The 26,428-nt window shown below is 32.4% G+C and overlaps 1 protein-coding gene across 1 annotated transcript; it reads left to right on the top strand.

Annotated features, from left to right (window-relative positions):
• Window positions 1-21,935: 21,935 nt before the first annotated feature.
• On the top strand, window positions 21,936-22,867 carry LOC127086709 (uncharacterized). The gene has a single exon (XM_051027502.1). It carries the CDS (start codon window positions 22,196-22,198, stop codon window positions 22,625-22,627), a length of 432 nt encoding a protein of 143 aa, XP_050883459.1. The 5' UTR covers window positions 21,936-22,195; the 3' UTR covers window positions 22,628-22,867.
• Window positions 22,868-26,428: the final 3,561 nt, after the last annotated feature.

Here is a 26,428-nt window from a genome sequence, read left to right as displayed (position 1 = left end):
TAGTGACATATTTTTGTGCGTTTGAGTTAATAAAAGAAATGAGGAAAGCAATAATATACAATTCAAGCATGCTTGGTGACCTCAAACCACTCACAAGAGGTCCCAACCCAAAGGCAAGAAGCCAAGGTGCTTATGATCCTTGAGGCTATGCAAATGCCATGTTATGATGCCATGAGAGATCTTAGGGTCAAAATTGGGGTCTTACAGAGAGCCCTCAGCAGAATTTCTTTTTGATGCAGAAATCGAGAGAACCCTTCACAGGAGACGTGATCCGCTGTCGCGTGCGGATCAAAAACGAGTATTTTTGACAAAATGTAGTTAGCGACAAATTGACTCGGATTATCGTTCTCACAAGGATTCTTGAATGAATTAACCAATGATAGTAACTATTAATGGGGTTTTGGTTGGTTTAGGATTCAATTAAAAAAATAGATTAAAATAAGTGATTATTGAAATAAGCTGTAGCAACAATTTACTGATTCGGTCCTTGCCTATCATCGACTATCGTAATTCCAACCGCAGATTAACTATTCCTATTCGATTATAATATCAACTGACAAGCGCAATTGATAGTATAAGTTGTATGTTCCTATTATCCGAATTAAGCAAACGGGACTAAGTTTCATGAATTAAGCAAACATGAATTAAACGGACTCGATAACGAATTAAGCAAACGAAATCGTGACTATAGTTAGGATCACACAATCAATCGGATTAAATCAATATAGCATATGTAAATCGGATTAAGCAAACAAAATACATATATTAATATTGAAAGGAATAAAAAACCTGAATAAGAATTACTAAAATCTCAAGGTATCGGAACCCGAATACAGCAAATTGTTTGGATCAATTAGTTCTTCATGAGAATTCTTGCCAAAGCTTTCAAGTATTTCGTGAATAATGATCCTCATGTTATGCGGCTGCTAGGTATATGGAAAACAAGGAATTTGGTTTACAACCCAACTGGATCGAAAACATAACCCAAGCCCAAAACTAATGACCCAAAACTTAAATAAAATTAATGCTGCAACTTCAATGAATTTTCTGGCCCTGTTACAGCCTGATTCAGCTCTTGACTTCTGAATAAAAGTTGTAGATCTTTTTCTTAGCTTTTCATCAACTGGTAGCGCGTCTCAATCCGATACTCTTAGCTCAAGATATGATTTTTCTCGCGAAAGCTGCTAATGCTGAAAATTAAATACGAAAATTAAATAAGTGCAAAAATAAAATAAATTATGAAAACACATTAAAACATCAAAATAATCAAAGCAAACCGAAGAAATGCTTAAGTACAAACATGGAAGAGCGTGCATCAAAATGCACTGATCAAATTCCCCCATACTTGAACTTTTGCACTCCGAGCAAAATGAAAAACAAAACAAAACACATACACATCAACGGTTACTCATTCTAGGCTACAAGTCATCTTCGGTTAAGTTTGCTTCGATAGGTACTAATCTTGCACACTAAGGATATCGTAGGAACACTAATCCACAATTGTGCAGTCATAAACCTCCTGAATACACAAATCAACTCGAATCATGTTATTATGTTAAAGCCTAACTTACTCATCCTTCTTTTTGCTCTTTTTCATTCAGGCGCAATCACATTAAGCCTATTATCTCCACACACCCATAACAAGGCGACCGGTTAGTGACTCTGATCCTTTTTGCACGGGATTCTAGTACTTACGTGGCATAACCCTTTGCTTACTCAGTTGTAGTTGTGGGGGATCGGACCGTAATCCGCCCTACCACGTTCAGCACCATAAACCGCTGAACCAACTGACAACTAGTCTTATTTTCAATTTTTTTTGAAGGTTCTACATCCGTTGGGTTAAGTGACCGGGTGAGGGTCACCAAACTTAGAATGTGCATTCCCTTTTCTTTCTCTTTTTCTTTTTCTTTTTCGGAACACTCACTTATGTTCATCGGCTTCCCTGCGTAGAGTGTGTGTGTGAGATGGTGCTGACTGCTGAAATAAACTACTCAAGAGCTGTCAGAGAATGAGAATTTAAGGCTAAAACATAATAAGAATTCGAATCAATTCCCATATGCAGGAGACTTACGGTGTTAAGACGATACCGATCTTGTGAATTTTTCCCAAGTCTCCGCAAACCAACCTCAAATTATTCTATAGCCTAAAACTTTCAACAAAAATGCAATTTTTTTTTAGAAAGAAAACAAAAACAAAACAAAACAAAGAACAAAAACAAAGAAAATAAAGTATTCCCTCCCCCACACTTAAAATATGCATTGTCCTCAATGAAAGAAACAAACATAAAATAAGAGAGAGAAGAGAGAGGAAAGAACACACCCGAGTAGTCAAGGAGGATAGGTGATCACATAAGCAGCCTTTCCCAAAGAGATATATTCTACATTTTCTTCTTCCAAAGTGGGGTTGTCATGGAATAGCTTTGGGTAATGTCCATTGAACTTGAAATTTTTATTAGTATCTTCGCCTTTTATTCCAGGATCAAAGAATCTTTTAAAAGTAAAAGTGTCAAATGGACACGTGAAGGTGATCTGATCTGGAATGTCCGCCAATGTCCAACCAAATGCCTTTTTATGCTTCCTTAAAACCTGCAAAAGCTTATTTTCTTGATTGAAATCAAGGTTAGAAGAAATTATAGTCGGTAGTTTTTCATTCATCTCTAAATAAGCATATTTCATATTTTCAGGAAGTTGCTTCAGCTCGAGGGAAAGTGGCTGCTCAATAGAAGGAGTGTTTGGGGCAGCCGGAATGTCAAGAGCTTTATCTACATGAACAACTTTATTTGCAACCTCATCTACAGTAAGAATATCAACTTGCAAGGCAGCCTCAATTTCAGCACAAACAGAGCAAATTTTAGTTTCAGTACAAATATCACAAGAATAAACATCATCAAAACCAGACAATGATGGAAAATCAGATGCAAACAAATCACTACAAGTATCATCAACGATTTCAGAAATCAAATCTATTTGAAAAACAGAATGTTCTTCCAAGGGTTGTTGGTTTGATCCTTGAGCTTGCTGCATGGCATTCACCAAAGTGGCAAGCTGCCCAATCTGTGTTTGCAAAGTCTTTAAAGTAGAATCTACTTGTTGTTGAAACTGGAGATTATTTGAAGCCATTTGTTTGACAATATCTTCTAGTGAAGGTCCAGAAGGTGCAGAGCATACAACCTCAAATTCCTTCAGATGCTCATGCGGATCCTCACCTGCAAGACCACTAAACCTTGGAAACAAGTGTATTAAACCAGATTTCAATTCAAAAGGAACCGAAACATCAGAATATTCAATACAAAAGTCATTATAATTAACATCAGGAGCAGCAAACTGCCTTAATGTTCTTTGATCATCCATGTAATAAAAAAAACACAGAAATACCAATTATGTCCGAAATAGACAAAAACAAATAGAAAGAAGAAAAACAATTAAAATAAATTCAGAAAAATACAAAAGCACCAAACTTAATCTAATGACGTGAAATAAAAAATTTGAGATTTTTTTTGGATTTTTTCGACACTATGAAAACAGTAAAAAAATTAATTAAAAATAGAAAAACAAGGAATTTGGCAAATTTGACGTCAGAATCCTCTACTCTTCTAGAGTAAGGGAGTATTGATCGCACGATTTTTCTGCTTCCAGTAGGCAAAAAACTTATACAATGAAACACAAATTTTCCAAAAACCGGTTTTTTCTGACTCTAGACACAACTCCGAACGCGAAATTGTAGAAAAATTCGGAAAAATAACAGGAAATTGCAGAACAACAAAACACACAATACTTAAAACTAAACTATTGGCTAATTCGACAAGAATCCTCGGCAACAGCGCCAATTTGATCCGTTGTCGCGTGCGGATCAAAAACGAGTATTTTTGACAAAACGTAGTTAGCGACAAATTGACTCGGATTATCGTTCTCACAAGGATTCTTGAATGAATTAACCAATGATAGTAACTATTAATGGGGTTTTGGTTGGTTTAGGATTCAATTAAAAAAATAGATTAAAATAAGTGATTATTGAAATAAGTTGTAGCAACAATTTACTGATTCGGTCCTTGCCTATCATCGACTATCGTAATTCCAACCGCAGATTAACTATTCATATTCGATTATAATATCAACTGACAAGCGCAATTGATAGTATAAGTTGTATGTTCCTATTATCCGAATTAAGCAAACGGGACTAAGTTTCATAAATTAAGCAAACATGTATTAAACGGACTCGATAACGAATTAAGCAAACGAAATCGTGACTATAGTTAGGATCACACAATCAATCGGATTAAATCAATATAGCATATGTAAATCGGATTAAGCAAACAAAATACATATATTAATATTGAAAGGAATAAAAAACCTGAATAAGAATTACTAAAATCTCAAGGTATCGGAACCCGAATACAGCAAATTGTTTGGATCAATTAGTTCTTCATGAGAATTCTTGCCAAAGCTTTCAAGTATTTCGTGAATAATGATCCTCATGTTATGCGGCTGCTAGGTATATGGAAAACAAGGAATTTGGTTTACAACCCAACTGGATCGAAAACATAACCCAAGCCCAAAACTAATGACCCAAAACTTAAATAAAATTAATGATGCAACTTCAATGAATTTTCTGGCCCTGTTACAGTCTGATTCAGCTCTCGACTTCTGAACAAAAGTTGGAGATCTTTTCCTTAGCTTTCCATCGACTGGTAGCGCGTCTCAATCCGATACTCTTAGCTCAAGATATGATTTTTCTCACGAAAGCTGCTAATGCTGAAAATTAAATACGAAAATTAAATAAGTGCAAAAATAAAATAAATTATGAAAACACATTAAAACATAAAAATAATCAAAGCAAACCGAAGAAATGCTTAAGTACAAACATGGAAGAACATGCATCAAAATACACTGATCAAGACGCATAAACACTACATTGAATCCAAAGAAGAAGTTCTTCTGATCACTCCGATTCAGAAAAAGAAACTATGGCTGAAATTCCTCCAGTTCCACCTCCTCCACCTTCGGATAGACTCCTAGGTGACTATGGAGGTGCAAATGCACCGGGTGGTAAATTGACCATTGTCAACCAACTGGTGAATGTGACAAATTTTCAACTGCATCCTAGCACAATCAATCAACTTGAAAGAAAATCTTTCACCGAAAAGGTTAATGAAGATGCAAACAAGCACTTGCAGAGATTCCTGACCATGAGTACTACTTTGAAAATTGATGGTCATAATGATGAAGCAAAGAAGTTAAGAATGTTCCCATTCACTTTATCTGAAGAGGCGGAATATTGGTTCTACCCTCTTCCAGCTGGAAGTATTACATCATGGGAAGAGATGGAAACAACTTTCTTAAATGAGTAATTTCCAGCATCAGTATTTCTGAGAAAAAGGTATGAAATCTTGAACTTCAAACAGAAAGATGACGAGTCTTTGGGAGATACCTACAAAAGATTCAAAAGGGTCCTGGTAGCTTGCCCAACTCATAATATGGATCATACTGAACAAATGCAGATGTTTGTCAATGGGCTGAAAATAAAGACAAAACAATTGATTGATACAACAGCCGGTGACTCGACAAATTTCTCAACAACCACCGGTATTAAAAGGATCATTGAAGCGATAGCCGAAAATGAGCATCTGGAACTATATGATAGGTGTACAAGCAAACCTGAAGGAGTCATTGATTCGAAACTGGAAGCTAATAAAATTCATTTGGAAGATACAATCGCTTCTGAAGTAGAAAAGAAATTGAAAGCAATGAATATAGGTACTCAACAGGTACCTCAAATTCAACCTGCTCAGATCATCACTTGTGAAATCTGTAATGGACTTCACCACACTGTATTGATTTGCAACTCCTTAACAAATTGAAGAGATAAAATTCTTAAAGCAGAATAACCCCTACTTCAACACTTACAATCCAGGTTGGAAGAATCATCCAAACTTCTCCTGGAAAGATCAGAAAGGGAATGTTCCACAACAGGGTCAAGGTCAATATCAAACTCAATATCAACAATAGCAGCAACAACAAGCTCCAGGGAAAGCAGACTGGGAGATTGTCATTGCAAACATGATCGCTCAATGTCTGCAATTCCAAGAAGAGACTAGAAACAATTATAAAAACAACACCGCATGTATAAAAAATCTTGAAGTCCAGTTGGGTCAGATAGCACAACAAATAGCAAGTTCTCGAACACCAGGTTCCTTACTAAGTGAAACATTTCAAAATCCAAGAAATCGGGAGAATATTAGTACTGTCACGACGAAAAAGAAAAAGGTCGCTAAAAAGGAAAAAGTTATACCACCTGCAAATCCAACTGAAGAGGAAATTAAAAGGGAGACTAAACTCGTGATTAAGTTGCCTTATCCTTAGAGAGTGACAAAGAAGGAACCAAGCCAGTCAAACTTTGAGAAATTCATGACAATGTTTAAAAAGGTAGAGGGCTATATGTCTTTGTTTGAAGAACTCGAGAGAATGCCCATGTACAAGAAATTCATGGAAGAGGTAATGGCCAAAAAGAAGAACCGGTAGCCTGGAAGGAAAAGTATAGTGCAAATTCACTAAAGCGGAAAATTCCAAACAAACAGAAGGATCCTGGAAAGGTAACGGTACCATTCACAATTTAAGGAAGAACCTTCAAAAGGGTACTGATAGATTTTGGAGCTAGTGTGAGTTTGATGCCATTATCAATCTATCACAGGTTAGGTATCAAAATTGTCAGCGATACAAAGACAAATCTGAAGTTTACGGATCACTCGAGAAAGGACGCATATGGTATAGCAGAAGATGTATCGTAACAATAGAGGACTTGATTTTTCCTGTTGATTTTGTAATCCTATACATACCTGAAGATGATGAGGCACCCATCATTCTGGGTCAACCTTTCATGCAGACAAGTCGATGCAATCTCGTCATGGACCAGGGCATGTTAACCTTGAAAGTTCACGACAAAGAAATAACGTTGAATGCTATTGAAGACCAGGAGCTAGAGGAAGATACATAATCTCACTATCAGTAGGCTAGATCAGGACAGAGGCAAGAAGGCAAATTAACATACCAACATCAGAGAAAGATACAGAAGACCCTATCGATTCTCACCACTGCCATTAGCAACCCTGAATGCAAAAACTCCTATCTCCATTATAAAAGTCGAGAGAAAGAAAATAAAATGAAAACAAGGTAAAGATATGGAGGTTAGAAAGGACTTATGGCACAAAGGAATCCATACTTATGAAAAAGACGACTTCCTAGTTTTGGCAAGAGGTGCAACAAGGTTTGGAGGCTGAAGTACCCCCCATAACAAGGGAAAATGAATCGTCGAGCCATACAATGTTAAACGAAGCGCTTCGTGGGAGGCAACCCATGCATTTTTATTTATAATTATAGTTTGTGTTTGTTTGTTATTTTAGGTTTACATAGTGACTTGCATAAAAGGGCGAAGGTACTCACATGGAAAAGTTGAAAAAATGAGCAGAAAAGCGGCCTGACACGGTCGCCCGTGTTAGGAATACTGAAGGCCACGCTCAACCAAGAGAAGAGACAGGGGCCTGACACGGCCGCCCGTGTCTGCTGACACGGCCCGTGTTAGGCCTGTGGATTTGAAATTTGTTTAGAAATTTTGAATTTCGCGTGGGCATATCGCACTTTCCGCCTCAGCCCCCTCAGTAGGGCACTATGAGTCACCCTCATTCTATCTTGTTCTAAAAAATTGAGGTCAATGTTTAGTTCAAGTGTGGGGGAGGTTTTACTATGCTATTTGCTTTTATTTTTGTTTTATTTTATGTTTTATTTAATTAGTTCCCAATTTTTATCGTTTGACATTTGGTTTATTGTTACTATCAGGTATCATGTGTTGCATGCATTTGAGATTCTTGGTATTATTGTTGGATGAGGTGATAATCAATAGAGGTAGTGGATGAAATGATCACTCCACCTACTATTGCTTATTGTGAAGGATCTTCCCAGAAAGTCGATACTGCTGAAGAAAAGATCAGACTCAGCTTCTAAAGCTCAACTAACATAGGTTCCCTATGCATTCTGAGTTGAGTAAGAAGCCACACCATACTCGAAGTACTGTGGATGCTGTCAAGCTTTACCTAACATGGTGAGTGCATAAAAAGCCAAACACATTTGTCATTATGAGCGATATTCAGGTATGTCTTTATCACTCTGACTTTGCGTAGGTTCTATGGGAATTTCACTGCATGTATACACACACTGAGGCACGTTATTTGATTATAGCCCTGAGCCTTTCTAGCCATCTCGTTAATGTTATCCATTGTTAACCCCATTTGAGCTTGTACCCTTTATTTGTCTAACCACATAAATGTAACCCTCGGCCCAAAACACTTCCTTACCCTGTTCGGAGTTAATGTGATGTCATTAAGTTGTGTTAAATTCTAAGTTTGGGGTAAACCCCATAAGTATAAAAAACCAAGGTGAGTACGAAAAAAATAATAATAAGAAAAACGACCATAAAAAAAATTGAGAAAACGAAATGTAGTCGTTGGTTCGAAATAAGTACTCACCGAAGGGAGAACACTCAGTTGAAAAAAAAAAAGAGAATATCAAAGAAAAACTGAGCAATTGAAAAAGAAAAGAATAAAACACAATGAAAAGAATATTAACATTGACTCTGAATCCAAAACCACTTGTTTTCCCTTTTGTTTCTATTTACCACACCATAACCTAAGCCCTGTTACAATCCGAAAGACCTCAAAAAGTGTGTTATGTGTAATTGATACGAAAGGAGAAACTATTCAAACTTATGAGTTGATATTGCATATTCTGAATTGGGAGTGAAAACACTTTAACCCCGAGAGACTTTGTGAGAGTGTGATGTAAGCTGACAGGTGAAGTGGTACTTCGATGAGGAAGTGCGGCAGAAAACTCATTAGAAAAAGCATGAACTATAAAAGGGAAAGTGAAGGCGTTGGCGAAAGATCTCAGCAGTATTATGGTAAGAATACAAGTTTTGGGAAGTGACACTTTGTCGTATAGGACATTACTTGAGGACAAGCAATGAGCTAAGTTTGGGGTTATGACCGGTCACCATTTTCACTATGTTTTCGTTGCTTATCCGAAAAGAAACCAAGGATTTTAAGACATTGTGTACGCATTATGGTACCTTTAAAGTTAATTTTCATTCCCGTAAATTATTTAAGCAATTTTATTAATTGTTAGTTTTATTTTGTGTTTTCGTGATTTTACGCTTTGATTGTCGTGTTTATGCCCTCCAGGTCCACGGAGAAGATCCAACGAACTCAATGCCTGAAAGTGGAAAGTTCTGGCGGTTGAAAAAAGAAGATTTCCCAGTTCAGGAGGCCTGACACAGCCACCCATGTCACCTGACACGGGCCGTGTCAGGAGGAAGGCCAAGAAAGAATAAGTAATGCCCAAGACAGAGGCCTGACACGGCCGCCCGTGTCAGCTGACACGACCCGTGTCAGGTCACCTGAGGCGTGTCAGCAAGGATACCACAAGGCAGAAAGCTGACACGGTCGCCCGTGTCAGCCCAAAATGCTAATTTTCTAGTTTTCGGGCTTTTTCACCGGGCTTGAGTTGCATGGACGTTTTGGAGATTTCCACCTTTTGCCAAGAGATTTTCACTATATTAGAAGAGTTTCTACAATAGAAAAGATCATCTTGGATCAAGGCGAACACATAATTGTCAGACGATCAAGGATTATAGAGATCAAGAAATTCGGAGAACGGAAGGTTTTCATGAGCGGAAGCGATTGAAGATCCAAGTCATCCAATTACTTGTAATATGTATTTTTCATCTCAAATTTGTTTTGAACAATATGAGTAGCTAAACCCCCTAATGCTAGGGGGAGGGGTCCTTGATTTAGAGTTGTAATGACTATGAGTTTACGATTGCATTTATAATATTGTTTTTATGGTAATCTTTTGATGTGTTTAATGCTTTCTCTTTCGGACCAATCGAGATTGTTGTATGGTTATCAATTAGGCTGGACCGCCATTGATAAGGTTTTCATAAGATTACTCTGCAGTAGATATCACCTAGGACTAGGAATACCCTGTATGAATCAGAGCATTCTTGATATAATAAAGCTTAACATCACCCTAATTTCCTATGGACATAGAAATTATGGTAGAATGATTAAAGGTTTTCTCACTAAGGACTTGGGAGAAAATACCCTAGAGAACTAGTAGTAATTGATATTTGTTGATGCAATAGTGACTAAGAGTGGTTATAAGGATAAATCATACACCTTCCATGGCATTGTTCCTCATACCTTGTAAACCCTTATTTTTACAGTATTATTTTCTTTTGCCTTTATTTTTATATTTGAATCTAAAACCCCCCAACCATAGTTTTTGTTTAATTGAACGATGAATTGAACTCAATATTAACTTGCAGTCCTTGAGATCGACATTCGGAGAATTTTCCCTTTATTACTATAACAGGCAAAATAGTACACTTGCTATTTTTCTGATCAGTTATTCTTTATAATTATTATAATATGCTTATTATAGTGAATTAAGTCCTTGTGTATAAGTCAAAATCACATTGGCGGGTGGACTGGAGTATCTTTGAGTTTCAAGCAAACCAGGATAAAAATACTTGTGTTTTTATCTCTTTGTTATTTACTTGTTAGTGGTGTTCTTGAGTTGGTAAAAAGATTTTGTTATGTAAAACCCAATTCAACCCCTCCTTTCTTTGTTTTTCACACCTTCAAATCTAACATGAGCGTCTATCATAGTATCAATCTCTATTTGGGCTTCACCTAGGGTATCTCCCAAATAGGTCACCATTATGTCTAATGCCTCAAGTCTAGAGATTCTGGAGTGGTTTAGTAATCTTCCTTTGATCAAAAGATGTAGGAGGCATGAGATATCATCAAGGTGATGGACATATCACCAACAATAATATTAAAATATGATGTCTCCGGGTGCCAACTCTCCATTAAATCGGCCAACATGACATGATTAATGGTCTTGTACCCAATCACACATGAACATTATTTCCCAAATAACTGCAATACATATTTAATTAAAACTCGTCCAGAGATGCATCTTTGTAACCCTTATTGAGTTTTGAAATCCAGGTTATTACGGAAGTTGCATCTTTGTTATGGATTCACCCTAACATTGATACAAAGTTTCATCTCTGAACTAAATTTTGGGCAAATGAGGGTGACTCACTTACAAAGTATTAAGGTGTGTGTATTCTGAATGCGTCCGAATATACATTTACGAATTTGATAGACATTTTTTATTTTTTTTACTAGGGTGCGCTAGCATCCCATGGGATGTAAAAAGTAGCCTATGTTACTTATAAGATGTGTGCTAAATGGTTGGAGTGATATATTTAGAGTTTAATGGCAATAATATTTTGTTGTATTTTTATAATGTAAACAAATTATTAATATTTTGAATCAATTTTTTTTTTAAATTTAAGCATATATTTATTTTCTAGGGTTGTTTAAAAATGAATGGATTTTTAATTTATATAAAATTTTATGTTTTTTAATAAAGACAATTCACTGAATAAAAAAAACAAGAAGGACGAAGGGATGTAAAACTCAACCTATTAAAAAACTAGCAAATATGAAAGTTGAACATGTCAAACTTATCTTTCAAAAAGTCAATCACAACAAGTGTCATAATCAACAAAAAAATATGTGTTCACTAATCTATCTACACATACATTTTTCTATTTAAAAATTTGAATATTTTGAGTCTAAAGGAGTGTATAATGTGCAAATTATTATTCCATTTAATTAAAAGATGCCAAAAGACAATATTCTAATTAGAAAATGTATGAATGACCATCATTGAGTCAAATTCAAGCCACAAATTTCTCCAATTCTTCATGTTATCATATTTGATAAAAAACATGATTCCATGCAATTCAGTTTTAAATGAGGTGGAAACTACAATCTTACATGAGAAAGCTTCCAAGAATATTATGAAATTATCCCTAAATATGTCACTGATAGACAGCTAGTATACGATTATATCAATGTGATATAAAAAGTTATCGTATTCACAAACACCAAATGACAAGTACCGTTGTCTATTGATTCTATGTGTATCTAAGATTGTGCGAAACTTGCTTTTTGTGCGAAAAAGGAAATAATGAATTTAATTCAATAATAAAACAGGAGACCTAAACAATGAACCTATCTACCATTTCTTTTTTAATTTTCTGCAACCAGTGTCTTACACGAAGGTAACGCTTGATTTTGTCAATCGGTTGGGCAAGATTCCCGATGCTCCGGGTTCTTCACATACAATCGAAAAAAGGAAAAAAAATAATAAAAATAGAAAATGCGTCTGTTTATACGGCGAAACAACGAAATTACGATATTAAAAAACCTGATCCCCGACAACAGCGCCAAAAACTTTATAGACCGCAAGTATACGACTATCCCAATGTAGTATATATAGTTATTGTATCCATAGAGATTAAATTACAAGTATTGTTATTTATTAATTCTATGTGTATCTAAGGCTACATGAAACTTACTTCTTGTGCGAAAAAAACAATGAATTTAATTCAATAATAAAATAAGAGACCAAAACAATGATTCGTGTCCACCAACTTTGCTCGTACAAATCACAACATCTAATATTAAAAAGAATTATATTTTTGTAAAATATATTGAATTAGTGGTAACATCCACTTTCAGCGGCACTTTACCATACTTTAGACCCGCAAAGTATCGACTTTCACAATATAAATTTAAGTCTAAAAATCTCTTAAAAATTAGAAGTAACTTCTCGATCTATTTATAAACGCTTTCAAAATATCTAAATCAATGGTTTGAATTCCTTAGTCGGATACCATTTACACCCTTTCCGCGCATAAACAATGTCTCAGAACTCCTACTTTCATAATGAGTCTTCTTTTCTTCTTTTAAAATAGAAATATCAAAAACAGAAACTTATACAATCTCTCAATAAATTCTGATCCGCTTTTACATGGACTTTAGAACCTATCGTTCAAATTCTTACGCTGAATACCATTATTTCCCTTTCGGCACGCAAACAATATCTCGGTGTTTCTACTTTCGTAGCACACATCTTTTATTTTGAGAATAGAAATTATGAAGCAAACGATTCATTCTCATTATAAGTGTTATTTTTCGCGATTCGAACGAGGTCCGCCGATATGACGGTCCTCATGTTCCAGACTCTAAATAAACTACTTAGACAATGTAAATAGAAAAACAACATAAGCATATAATGAACTCATAATTAAAAATACAGTAAGGAACTGAAGTTGGAAATAAAAGAAAGTGACTTCTAAAATTAGTTATGAAACTTGAAGAAAAGTAAATCGCAAAAACTCAAATGCTGAATTTTAAAGTGAATATAGTACAAAATGTGATTGGCCGCTATTACAATGGATTACAAGCCTATTTATAGAGAAATTCGCACTCCTAAAGTCCTATAAATCATGTGAAATCATGGGCAATCGATGTTGATCCTTAAGTGCTTGTAATATAATGAAAGAAAACCAACTTATCGCAATAAAAGGAATGTGAAAAAAACTTAAATTTATTAAAATCGAGTCAATTAAAATAGTAAAAATGCTTGTTAACAACCACCATAATTGATATTTTAGGATTTCTTCTTTAAGCTTCATCAAAGTTGCACTTAATCCAATTAGACTAGGAAAACACCAATTGACTTGTATGATCTAGGTGCGAGAGGAGTTCGGCATTTGATGTCAAAACATTTAATAATTGTAAACTCGTGAATTGAAGAGTACATGTGCCCCTTGAAAGAAGTAGATGTCATGTGCCTTAGAAAGAAGTAGAGGCCATATAGACCAATTATTTAACATGGAAAATATCTTTATCAAAGTCAATGTTACATTTTTAAACCCTGCTATCATTTCTTATGTGCCAAGTTTTCCAAATAATTATTATGATGAGAGTCATGATCAAATTATGAATTTCAGAGCTCCAACTTCTACCAGCAAGTTTGAATAATCTTTCATAACTAATTTTGTCAATATTTATTCCAAATAATCGCTCTATCCAATGCCAAAAAAATAAAGTGTATATGCATCTTAGAAATAAGTGGTATGCAGTTTCCACATCATGATTGCAGACAGAGCACCTAAACCATATGCATTCCCATTCAAATCAGATTGTCTTTTGTTTTAATAGTATTATGCATTAGTTTTCAAGTCACTAATGACTTAACATGTTGTATGTAAGGTTGCCATATGATTTTTTTCCAACATGGATCAATGTGATTCCTTCTAATACAATTGTAGGCATCTTAATAGATAGAAAACTATTTCCATATATTATCCAAATAAGTTTATCTACAATAGTATTATCAAAATATAGATTACCATTTGCACCTTAGAAGATAGATCACCTTGTGCATATCTTATCCAAATGTCCTATTCATCATAAAAAGAAGATGTCCCTTCATAGTAGGTAGCTGGACCAATAATCTATCTGCTATGATCTATAGATGATGAGTTTTAGGCTTTCCTTTGAATATATGAACTCCAAGATAGTTAAATAGTTTATGTACTACATTGAATCCAAACATATATGCAATGTGCCTCAGTTTAGATTCAAAATTACCTCCATCTTAAAGTTTACATTTAGTTGGACCGATGTGTTAACTAAAATTTTGACTATATTCTTGAAAGAAATGTTTAATGAGTTGAGTATTTTTCTTGGTAGTTTTGCAAAATATCATAAGGTCATCTACAAAAAAAGGCTAGGAATGATTGTCTTACCAACTAATAAGCATGTCAATTTACCCTGATCCACCAACATAGATATATGCCCACTAAGTGTCTCTTCAGAAACAACAAATAAGATAAAGGATCTCTTTGCCTCACTTCTCTAGACCAAGAAAAAATCCTACAACTTTTTCACTTATGATGATTGATAGTTTGGGTGACCGTAGAATGATAAGTATTCAATCGCAAAGCTTTTGATAAAACCCAAATTGAACAAGAACTTTAATAAGATATTATCAATCTAAAGTATCAAAGGTTTTTTTTTATTTTTATCTTTAAAGACATACTACCTCCAAAAGATTTCTTGTCCAACATATTAATGTATTATGAAGTAATCCCAATGCACTCACAAATATGTTTGCCCATAGTGAAGTTTCTTTGGTGTTTTGAAATTATTTTAGGAGTTAAGATGACCAACCTGTTTGCAATGATCTTAGTGATGATTTTGAATTGAAATTCCACAAGTTTTATAAGTCTATACTTCTTTATAAAATATGTTTCATGTTGCTTAGGTATCAAAGTTACATGATTTAATTGAGAATACGAATGATTCAACATTGTTTAAAGAATTGATTCACTGAATTAATCACATTAGTTCCAACTATATCCCAATAGGCTTGGAAAAAACATCTGGCAAAATCATAAAAGGTCTGAAGCAGAGTTATAATCTATATTATGCAATGCATTCTTAATTTCTTCAGACTGAGACATTCTAGTGAGATATTCATTATCTGACTGAGACATTTTATATGTTTGATTCTTAATATATTATAATTATAGTTAATAGTTAAATTAATAAAATTTATTTTTAATACTATTATTAAGTTCGTATCTCAAAATGATTCATAAAATTAATATTATATATATATATATATATATATATATATATATATATATATATATATATATATATATATATATATATATATATATATATATATATATATATATATATATATATATATATATATATATATATATATATATATAAAGGATATAAATGATATTCTTACTCCAAGAGTAAATTACTCCTCCATATCGTGATCATTAATTTATGGGAAATACTAACTAGTGTCCCCGGGATACTAATTAAGAGATTAATATGATAGGTTGAACATTATTTAAGAGATTAAAAATATATGTTTTTTAAAATATATCTATATTCAATGCACTAAAAAAACAAATAACTAACTTTTTAAAAGAATACTGTGTGTATTAAATGAACAAAACATAATCTACCGTTGGATTGAAAGCTATCCGGTGTCAGACTGAGACATTCTAGTGAGATCTTCATTATCTGACTGAGACATTTTATATGTTTGATATTAATAAATTATAATTATAATTAATATTAAATTAATAAAATTTATTTTTAATATTATTATTAAGTTCGTATCTCAAATGATTCATAAAATGAATATTATATATATATATATATATATATATATATATATATATATATTATATATATATATATATATATATATATATGTATATATATATATATATGTATATATATATATATATATATATATATATATATATATATATATATATATAAAGGATATAAATGATATTCTTACTCCAAGAGTAAATTACTGATTGTTACTCCATATCGTGATCATTAATTTTTGGGAAATGCTAATGAGTGTCCCCGGGACACTGATTAAGAGATTAACATGGTAAGTTGAACATTATTTAAGAGATTAAAAATATATGTTTTTCAAAATATATCAATATTCAATGCACTAAAAAAAATAACTAACTTTTAAAAGAATACTGTGTGTATTAAATGAACAAAACATATTGTGTGCATATATATATATATATATATATATATATATATATATATATATATATATATATATATATATATATATATCAGGATCAAATGACACCAAGGTGTCAAACTTACTAACATGACACATCCGATAACTTTTCACGCTATGTCTGTATAACAAAATCCACCGTTGAATTGAAAGCTATCGTCATATAATTCACGCTTATAAAATTTCACTTCAATAAAAAATCATTTGATATGTTAAAGAGAATGATAAAAATTAATGATTTTCATGAAGTTTTGTAAGACGTTAGTTTTTATGTATCTCGTTGTCATGTCAAATGATTTCTGATTGAAATAAAATTGTATAAACATAATCTATATGATAATAGTTTTCAATCCATAGATAAATTTTGTTATATATATTGGTGTGACTAAACATGAAAGAAAGTATGAACTAAATTATATTCAAAATAAAAAAGTAATATGTTTAATGAAGTACATTTACAACGAAAATTGTTTACTATCAAGTTCTTGAAAATAAGTTAAAATGATATCATTGTTAATTGTTCCAAAAACATTACTTTTTATAAAAGTTATATGACGGTCATTTAACCATTGCAATTTTTGGATCAGGTGTAACATTTCTAACATAACTCTGAAGTTAAATTCGCATCATCACTTTTGGCACGTCTACAAAATCATTCGGATAAAGTTCAATCATCCTAAACAATTTTCACAAATTAGGATTTCATGATTCAACTCAAAAAGGAGATAGGAATAAGAAAAAATAGAAATAACTCACTTTATCTTTGATTTTAAATCATCTATAAATAAATACAATCAAATCAAGTAAAAAAAATTGAGAGAAAAAAATGAAGGATTAATAATTATGAAAGAAAGAAACAAATATAAAAGATGGTGATGTTTGAGAGAAAGAGAAAAAAAAAATACTCTGAGAGAGAAACAAAAGTGAGAGAAATAATTATAATGAAAGAGAAAATAAATTATAATATTTTTTCTTTTATTAATTATTCAAATATTTATTAGTTAGTATATATATTAAATAAAATATTTAAATATATATATAAAAAATGAAAAACTAAGTTATTGTATATATTTATATGAGATTAATTGTTATGCATTGTCAATGTAAAAAATTTTACACGGTCAATGCATCACAATCATCCGTTTGTATTATTTTTTAAATGTTTAAAATAAAAGTCAAACCTTTCAAATATACTAGTGGTTGTGATTAACTGTACTGTAATTAAATTTTATTTATATATGATGTAAAAAGTTGAAAAACTGGTGTGATTCTCAATATCAGCCCATGATTGAACCATATATATATATATATATATATATATATATATATATATATATATATATATATATATATATATATATATATATATATATATATATATATATATATATATATATATATAACTTTTACTAAAATAATTATTATTTGTTGCGGTCAATCATTATATATCTATGAAAGGTCGAGGGTGATAATAAAAAAAAATTAAGTATTTGTTTATATCAATAAAACCCAAGATCTTTTATTTTTATCTTACTCCCGAGCCTATATGAACATACGAAAAATCAAATTCACTTATTTATTGAACTATACTTTGGTGTTCAGAGAAGAACATTTGAGAGAGGGCCAACCACTTCACTTAAGTGGATTCATGCACTTCGAAAGAGACAAATCCAAAAAGAAACTAATAAAAGAGATTAAAAATCATTATTAATTATACTTAAAATTATAATACTGTTTTAATTATTTGTCAGCCATTATATTACCTTTGACATTTAGTTATCTATTTAAAAGAGTTTAAACACCATGCGCCGAGGGTGTATAATTTTACACAGTTAGTTTAAAAAAACTTATTATTTTTATAAAACTACTTTATAATTGTTTTTAAAAACAACTATCTCATTCTATATATTAGTTGGACATTTGTGTAAAATTAAGTTATGTGAATATTCTTTTCAACTTTTATTCAAAATATGATAATTAAATGATGGTAAAATATTTTTTTGTTCCTTTAGTTATATTTTTAGATTCAGATCGGTTATTTAACTTTTTTCCGTGTCACCTTAGTCATTTAACTTTTTAAATATTGTCACGTTTGTCCTTCTGTTAGTGCACGTTAGTCAAAGTCAAAAAATAACTTTCAAGTGCTATATCACCTAATGACGTGAGTATGAGACTCAATATAGCAACCAAAATGTTACGTTGTTGTTCAAAAAGAAGGAACCTTAAGTTTAAGATACACAAAGGCAATTTCGAAGGAACAACTTCGAAGAAATGATTGAACCGACGTTTGAAGGCGCACAATCTGGCGAAATCAAGGAAGTGAAGGATTGAAGACGAAGTTTCGAATTCAGGTCAGTTTTATTTGCATGTTTTCGTAACTGAATCAGAACAAATTTTAGAGATTTCTGTAGATTTAGGGATTTCTATACATTTAGTTTTTTTTTGTATATTTAGGACTTTTCACGTTTTAGGGCTTTGACGAAATCTATTTGAATAAGGATAATGAACGAATTTCTGGAACTCAAAATTCATCACAGTGGTGAATTCATTATCCTGAACTAAGTGTGTATGGAGGAGGACTAGTAGATGATTTGAATGTAGATGTTGATAAATGGAGTTATTTTGAGTTAGTTGGTGTATTTAAGTAGTTAGATTATAGGAACTTTGAGACAATATATTACAAGGACCCTACATTTAGGATGAATGCCCTTGTTGATGACAAGTGTGCTTTAGAAATTGTAGATCTTTACGGGATGCACCAAAGTGTTAATATCTACATTCAACACACTTTGTCTCAGCTTGATTATTGTGATGGTGTTGTGGATAATGTTGATGAGGGGCATGATAATATTGTAGATGAGGTGGAAGAGTTGCTTAATAAATTGAATGATGACATTATAGATAAGTTGAATCGTGGTTTCATAGTCAAGTGCAGTAGGTGCAAAAAAGCAGGACACAACCAATTAACTTGTAAGGTTACACCAACAACTCAAGTTACCAGGGAACTCAGGACAATGTTACTCAACAATCTCAAGGCAATGCAACTCAACAATCTTAAGGTAATGCAACTCAGCAATCTCAGGGCAATGCTACTCAACAATCACAGGGTAATGCAACTCAAGGAAGTAGGATTGCTACTCAGTAATCTCATATAACTCAAGGATACATGAACGCTACTCATTCATCTGAAGGAAAGATAACTCAATCAACCCAACCAAGAGAATCACACAAAAGAAGAACATTTAGTGTTATTTAGCCTTTGTCTAGTTAATGGTTCTAGCATGTATTTTGGTATTATGTCTTATGAACATGTTAATGTCATTTTGGAATTCTATAGTGTGTTATGCAAATCAACTTATGTGTTATGTAAATCATTTTGGAATTCATGTTATGTGAACTGATATTGTAAATTGGTTAAGTAAACAACATGTGTTACATTGTGTTTATGCACTGGTTTATGAATTGATATTGTAAATTGGTTAAGTAAACTGGTTAAGTAAAACTAATATGTTTATGGACTGGTACAAACAGTAATCTTAAAAAAAAACTCATATGTGTTACATACCAACTCATCCATAACAATACAATGATACAAACTGATATTGCTAACTGATACAAATTGATACATACCGACTCATTCATATAAACGGATACATACTCCTAAAACATCCTAAAAAATAATACACATAAGATTACAAGAAATATAATATTCCATGTTTTTTTCCAATTCAAGATCTTGTTCACTTGAGTTTGAAGTTCCATCACAACTTTCCCTAATTCTTCATTTGTCACCCTGACTTTTTCAAACTCCTTTTTTGCATCATCAATTTCCTTTGCTATACTTTCCAACTTATTCATCATAAATCGCCCTTTCTCATCTCCCAAATCCTCATGACACCAATTGAAAAAACCACACCCTTTTTTTTGCAAGGATCCCTGAAAATTTTATATATGTATCAAAACGAGTTTATCACATTTGGACATAAATCAAACTGAAATTAGGGCTTACCTTAAAATTTGGACAACCCAAAAAATTCTTTCCAAAATTCTTATCAGTTGTTGCCCTACGAATCACAACTTTGTCTCTAAAATGATATTTTTGGTACACATCGTGAGCTTGTGTATACACTGGATTCACAACTTTCAGAGTTCTTCTGCTTCAGAAACGAAGAACATTGGTCAAACTTCATGCTTTGAAGAAAATGAAAAAAATAATGAAAACGATGATAAAAACGGATACACGAAGTGAAAAATGAAGAAGCAAATTGGTAAAGGAAGATGATGTACTATTGCCAACTCAGCTGCCAAGTAGCTTAAATAAATGAACGTTTGAAGAAAACAGACAGAAGGGACTCATATGCATCTATTAAAAAGTTAAAGGATCAAGGTGACACGAAACAAATTAAGGGACTAATCTGAACCCAGGAGTATAGTTAAGGGATTAAAATAGATATTTTGTCTTAAATAATTGAATAACACTTTTCTTTTAAGTGAGCCCTATATTTTTAAGTTATTGTATATAAATTTATCACCCTATTTATATTATGACAAAATAAGAGATGCACCGCATTTTTAAAATAACTTTACATTCTAAATATATTTTTTTAAAATAAAATAAAATAATTTTACACCGTTAATCCGTTAATCAATCGTATATTCTTTTAAATCACACTATTATTTTTATGTTACTAATATGATATTACTGAATAACATATTCTTAAATGATGGTTGTTGTGCAGTTGGGTGTTCGCGATGCGGTTTGAATCGGTTTTGAAGTAAGATATTATCCGATCCAAAGATAAATTTACTTGCGGTTTAGTTCAATTTTGGATGATTGGTTAAAAAAACTCGATCCGATCCAATGCACTCTGATCCGATTAAATTTCATGCAATTTGATTTAGTTCGATTTTTTAGATATCCAAATTACAAATTATAATTTTTTATTATATTATAAAAGTACTAATTAATAATAAGTTTAATATAATATATAACTTATACAATATTAAAAGATAATATTATAAAATAATAATGATCCACTTATGATTGAAATAAATAAAATAATAAACATAAATAAATTAAATTAAATAATAAATAATATTTTAAGAAAAGAAAAAATAAATAAACATAAAGATATATATTTAAAGATTTTGTTTGATTTGAATCGATTTTAAAAAATAAATTAATCCAAAATTCTATCTGAATCAAACTATTTTCACTAAAAAAACATTAACAAATTTAATTATTTTTTATTTTTTATTTTTTCTAATAAATTTTTATTTCCATCTAAACGCCAATCTCATATTTTTTTAAGTAATTAAAAAACATTAGTTCAATGAATTTCGGTTGGGAGAATTAAGTAACAAAATGAAATATAAATAGAAATAACACCACATCAAGCCAGCAGGTTCATCTGTTGTCATTTCTATATTTTCTTCTTTCAATTCCTTCTTTTAATCTCTCCCAACCATTTTTTCCATTTCAAATTACTCATATACCTTTCTCCTCTTCCAACCCATTATGGTCTAGACGCTCAAATGCTTCGCCGGCGTCCTTGCACGCCTCCGTTCCCACCACCTCTCTAGTTTCCTTCTCCATCTCTCTCTCTCTCTTCCCCGTCTCCTTTTTCCCCAACTTAATGATCCGCCAGCAACAACTTCCTAATGGCCGTCGCCGCGCCGGAGAAGTCGCCGGCAACGTGACGGCGGATTGCGCTGCAGTGTGCTGCTGCGTTCCTTGCGCGATAATGGACATGGTGGCGCTCGCTGCGTACAAAGTTCCCGCTTGTTTGTGGAAGAAAGCGGTGAAAAAGAAGAGGAAGAAACGGTTGCTGAAAAATAAGAAGAACGAAGCGGCACTGTTGGATCATAACAAACCTGGCGGGCCTGGGCTTGGCCCTGAAACGGTTACTGTCGGGCCCACGTTGGAAGAGCATTTGGCGAAGGAAGAGTTGCCGGGGGATGTTAAATTGGAAGAAGAGATGTGGGCCCGGTTCAGCGGAAGCGGTTTTTGGAGGAGTGACTCTAAGCGACAAGAACCGGAACTGCAAACCGGGGAAAAGGACCGTTAGTACTTTTTTTAATAATTGAAAGAGGGATTGTAACTTCTGTAATGCGAAATTTATATTCAGATTTCAGATACAGGTGCTGAAATTAAAAAACAATTCAATGCTTTGTTACTTTTTGTGGATTGTGATGTTGAGAGGGAATCATTTATGTGTTTTAAGGGTAAGATAGTAATGAATATGCTTCAATTTTACATATATCTTCTAACTAAAATAAGAAATTGGGTTTGGTGCTGTCATGAATTATCATGTCAAAGTCATTTAATGTCTTTTTGCCTATTCCTTGTCCTTGTTTTTTATGTAAGGTAAATTTTCTCTTTTTAAAAAAAGAAAATGCACTCATTTAATTTGGAAATACTGTCTTCATTTTACAATAATTCTTTATATCACAATAAATAATCACGGACAACTGCGAGATCGAGACCTAAAAAAGACATGCAATCGGTGGTAGTTCGAAGATAAGACATAAGATGTTTTTATAGGTTTATTTGGCATTTAAGGAGGGAGATTTCCATGGTTTTGGAGCGTGGGGAGGTCAAAAGTAAGTTTCTGAGAGGGGAGATCAAGAGTAGGTTTTGATAGAGAAAGGAGTTGTCATGTTCTATTCTATAATTTATATAATATATTATCGACTCTATGATATTTGACTTTAGCACCAGAACAACACATGTAGGTTGTTGTTTAGCTGACCAAGACACGAGGTTGTCCTCAAGATATACACAATACCAAGATGTGGATCTTGTTTAGTTGACCAAGAGACGAGGTTGTCCTCAAGATATACACAATACCTAAATGTGGATCTTTTGGTGTTTGGACATCCACCATAACATGCATCAGTATATGTGATGAGGATATCACTAGGAATGATATGTATCGAATGATGTGCTTCAATGTAGATATATATTGTGTTTTTGGATCGTGCATAAATAAACACACTTGACACAAGACATAAGTGGCATCACATGTTGTAAATTCAAGTATTAAAATGCTCTAATAAGATTACTATACTCAATGGATCATGATATGAATTTCCATAATATCAACTTAGTTTGACTTGTGTGACAATTACTGTAATAGATGATGAACAAGTGACTCCAAACACAATTGGAGTGAATTGTGTGAGTTTGAAAAATGATGTCTAAATAAAAATCTTTCATAAAATAAGAGTTTGAAATACATTTGTAAAACAAACAACATGAAAGGATTAAAATAAGAAAAGTTAGATTAGAAAGAACGAAATACATCAAAAGTAAATGAATGACATGGAAGTGAAAAGATAAGAAAAAAGAGAAAAAACACCAGAAATTTATAGAGGTTCGGTCTAATAACATTACATACTCCTCTCCCACAAGAATTCCTTCTTGAGAGTATCCATTACGATCTTGTATGAATTTTTCATAAGTTTTTGCCCACGAACCTACTTACAAAAGAACTAGAGTTTTATATCGGTTATTCTTCCAATCAAACATGGAGTTTTGATTATGGAGACCTCCCAACAAAACAAGAGATTTTAAAACTAAAACAATCTCGAACCAAATGAGAGTTTTTAACACCGAGCTAACCTCACAACCAAACAGAGTTTTAACTACGAATACCTCTCAACCAAATACGAGATATTAATAGGCAGATCTCGGAAACCAAATAGATGTTTTACCAGGTTCACCTAAAAAACAAAATGAGAGATTTTAAAATGGTTTAACTCACAACCAAAAACAACCTTCTCACAAGAGAGATATTACAACAATGTCCCGTAAGTGCTAGATTTACGTCGACGCTTATCTTCTTATTTTACAAGTAATCATCTTAAAAAGCTCTGATTCATCTATAAAAAGTATTAAAAAAACATATGTTTAGACTTTTCTTGTATGCATTTATCAAAAATATCTGAAAAGAACTAGAGAATGAAGGTGAGAAAAATACATAAGAAAGGGGGGTTAAATTGTGTATGCCAAAAACTTGTTTTTCTTCTGATCAAGCAACTTCATAATCTGAACAATGTTTAGAGTTTAATATCAGAAATAGTTATAGTAGAAAAAATAAATGATCAGAAGTAAAAGAAAGTAACACATAAAGATTATCTTGGTTCCTCTCCTTAATTGAGAGTAGTCCAGTCCCATTGCCTCAAGAAGAGCTTTTCACTATAATCAACAAATTACACTTTTCTTAAACACACTTGCAAGAGACTTCACTTGCTCAATCAACCTAGAAAGAGACTTCTCCTCAAGAAACATTGCAAGAGACTTCACTTGCTCAATCAACCTAGAAAGAAACTTCACTAGTCAATCAACCTAGAAAGAGACTTTACTGTTCAAGCACACAGAAAAGAGATTTCCCTGCTCAAGTACGCATGCAAGAGACTTCCTCTACTTAAAAAAAATAGTTTAGTAGAAATGGTAGCCAATATAATTGGATACACAATCATAAGTATAATTATTGTGCAATAACCACAAAGTTTCTTAACCTCATAAGATTTCTAAGATTTACAAAGATAAGAAATCTTAAGATCTTATGCAATAATAGTTACAAATGAAATCTCGGAGTTATGCTCAAGATATTGTATTGTGTTATTGTTATGCACCTTTCTTCAAATATTCATCTTCCTTTTATATAGGTAGAAATTCGATTTTTTCCACTTGTAGTCAAGTTGTGAAGGTTGTTTGAAATTGTTAGATTTGTAACTGAATGTGTTAGTAGCTTATAGTGTCAGTTTAGTTAGTTTAAAGACCTATTAGACTTAATGCGATTAAGTTTGGTTATGGTGTTAAAGTGAACCGTTTTACTGTTTATGCCTTGTTATGAATGTTAGTTCACTGAAAATTAATTGTGGACTATTGGTATTGTAATGAATGGTTGGTATAATAATTGTCATGAATTTCAAATGTGCTTGTGCTAATGTTTGAATGGTTGCTGCATTGCTTTTCTTTGCTAGGATAATGGTTTTATGCGTTTGTATCATGATTGTGCATGTGTGCATATGCTTATTAATGGATGCCTTAATATGCTCGGATGAATTGTTTGGATGTATGGTTACTAATTTACAATGCATTGCTTGAATGGTTTTGTAGGATGTGCAAAAGCGAGATGATGGAATCAAATGCATGACTTGTTCTTGAAGAAAGTAGTGAAGATTTGGATAATGGCTATCATAGGATATTGTGGATTTTATTATTGTACTTGTTGCAAATTGGGATTGGATTGAAATTGAATGTAATAAATTTGGGAATTTGTTTTAATTTTGTATGTAGCTCATGGTTGTAATTTGAAAGAATGGAAAACTTGAATGTTAATGGTTTAGTTATGATTGAAATGAGAATGTTGTAATCTTTTGTATTTGAAATTGGAATATGAATGATATAATTTTGGTAACGAAGTTGGAATATGAATGCTCTTTGTAATGTGTAAGGTATTAACATTAACTTTAAAATTGAATTTGAATGAAAAGTTTGGAAATCGAACGAAAATGGAAGTTCTTAAATGTTTGGATTTGTATATGTAAATGGATTTGAATATGCATTGATTTACATTAAATGTTATTTGAATATGTATAGAATGTAATGAAGTATGGCTTGACCATTTGAATCGTGTTGGTTTGTATGTACTTCAAAGTGACTTGAATTGATAAACCTTGGGGTCAATGATGATGGATTTGTATGATTGTTGTAGCATAATGTATGAAACCTTGAAACATGCAATGCTTATGAAAAATGCTTGAAAATCTACTTGTGATTTCAATGTAACTTTACGATTCCAATAAAAACTCGCCTTTTACTATATGTATGAGATGTTTCTTGGAATAAAATCAAATGA

Source organism: Lathyrus oleraceus, chromosome 5 (genome assembly GCF_024323335.1).
Source record: "Lathyrus oleraceus cultivar Zhongwan6 chromosome 5, CAAS_Psat_ZW6_1.0, whole genome shotgun sequence".
NCBI lineage: Eukaryota > Viridiplantae > Streptophyta > Magnoliopsida > Fabales > Fabaceae > Lathyrus > Lathyrus oleraceus.
The sequence above is the reverse complement of the archived record's forward strand: the minus strand, read 5'-3'. Positions and strand labels throughout refer to the sequence as shown.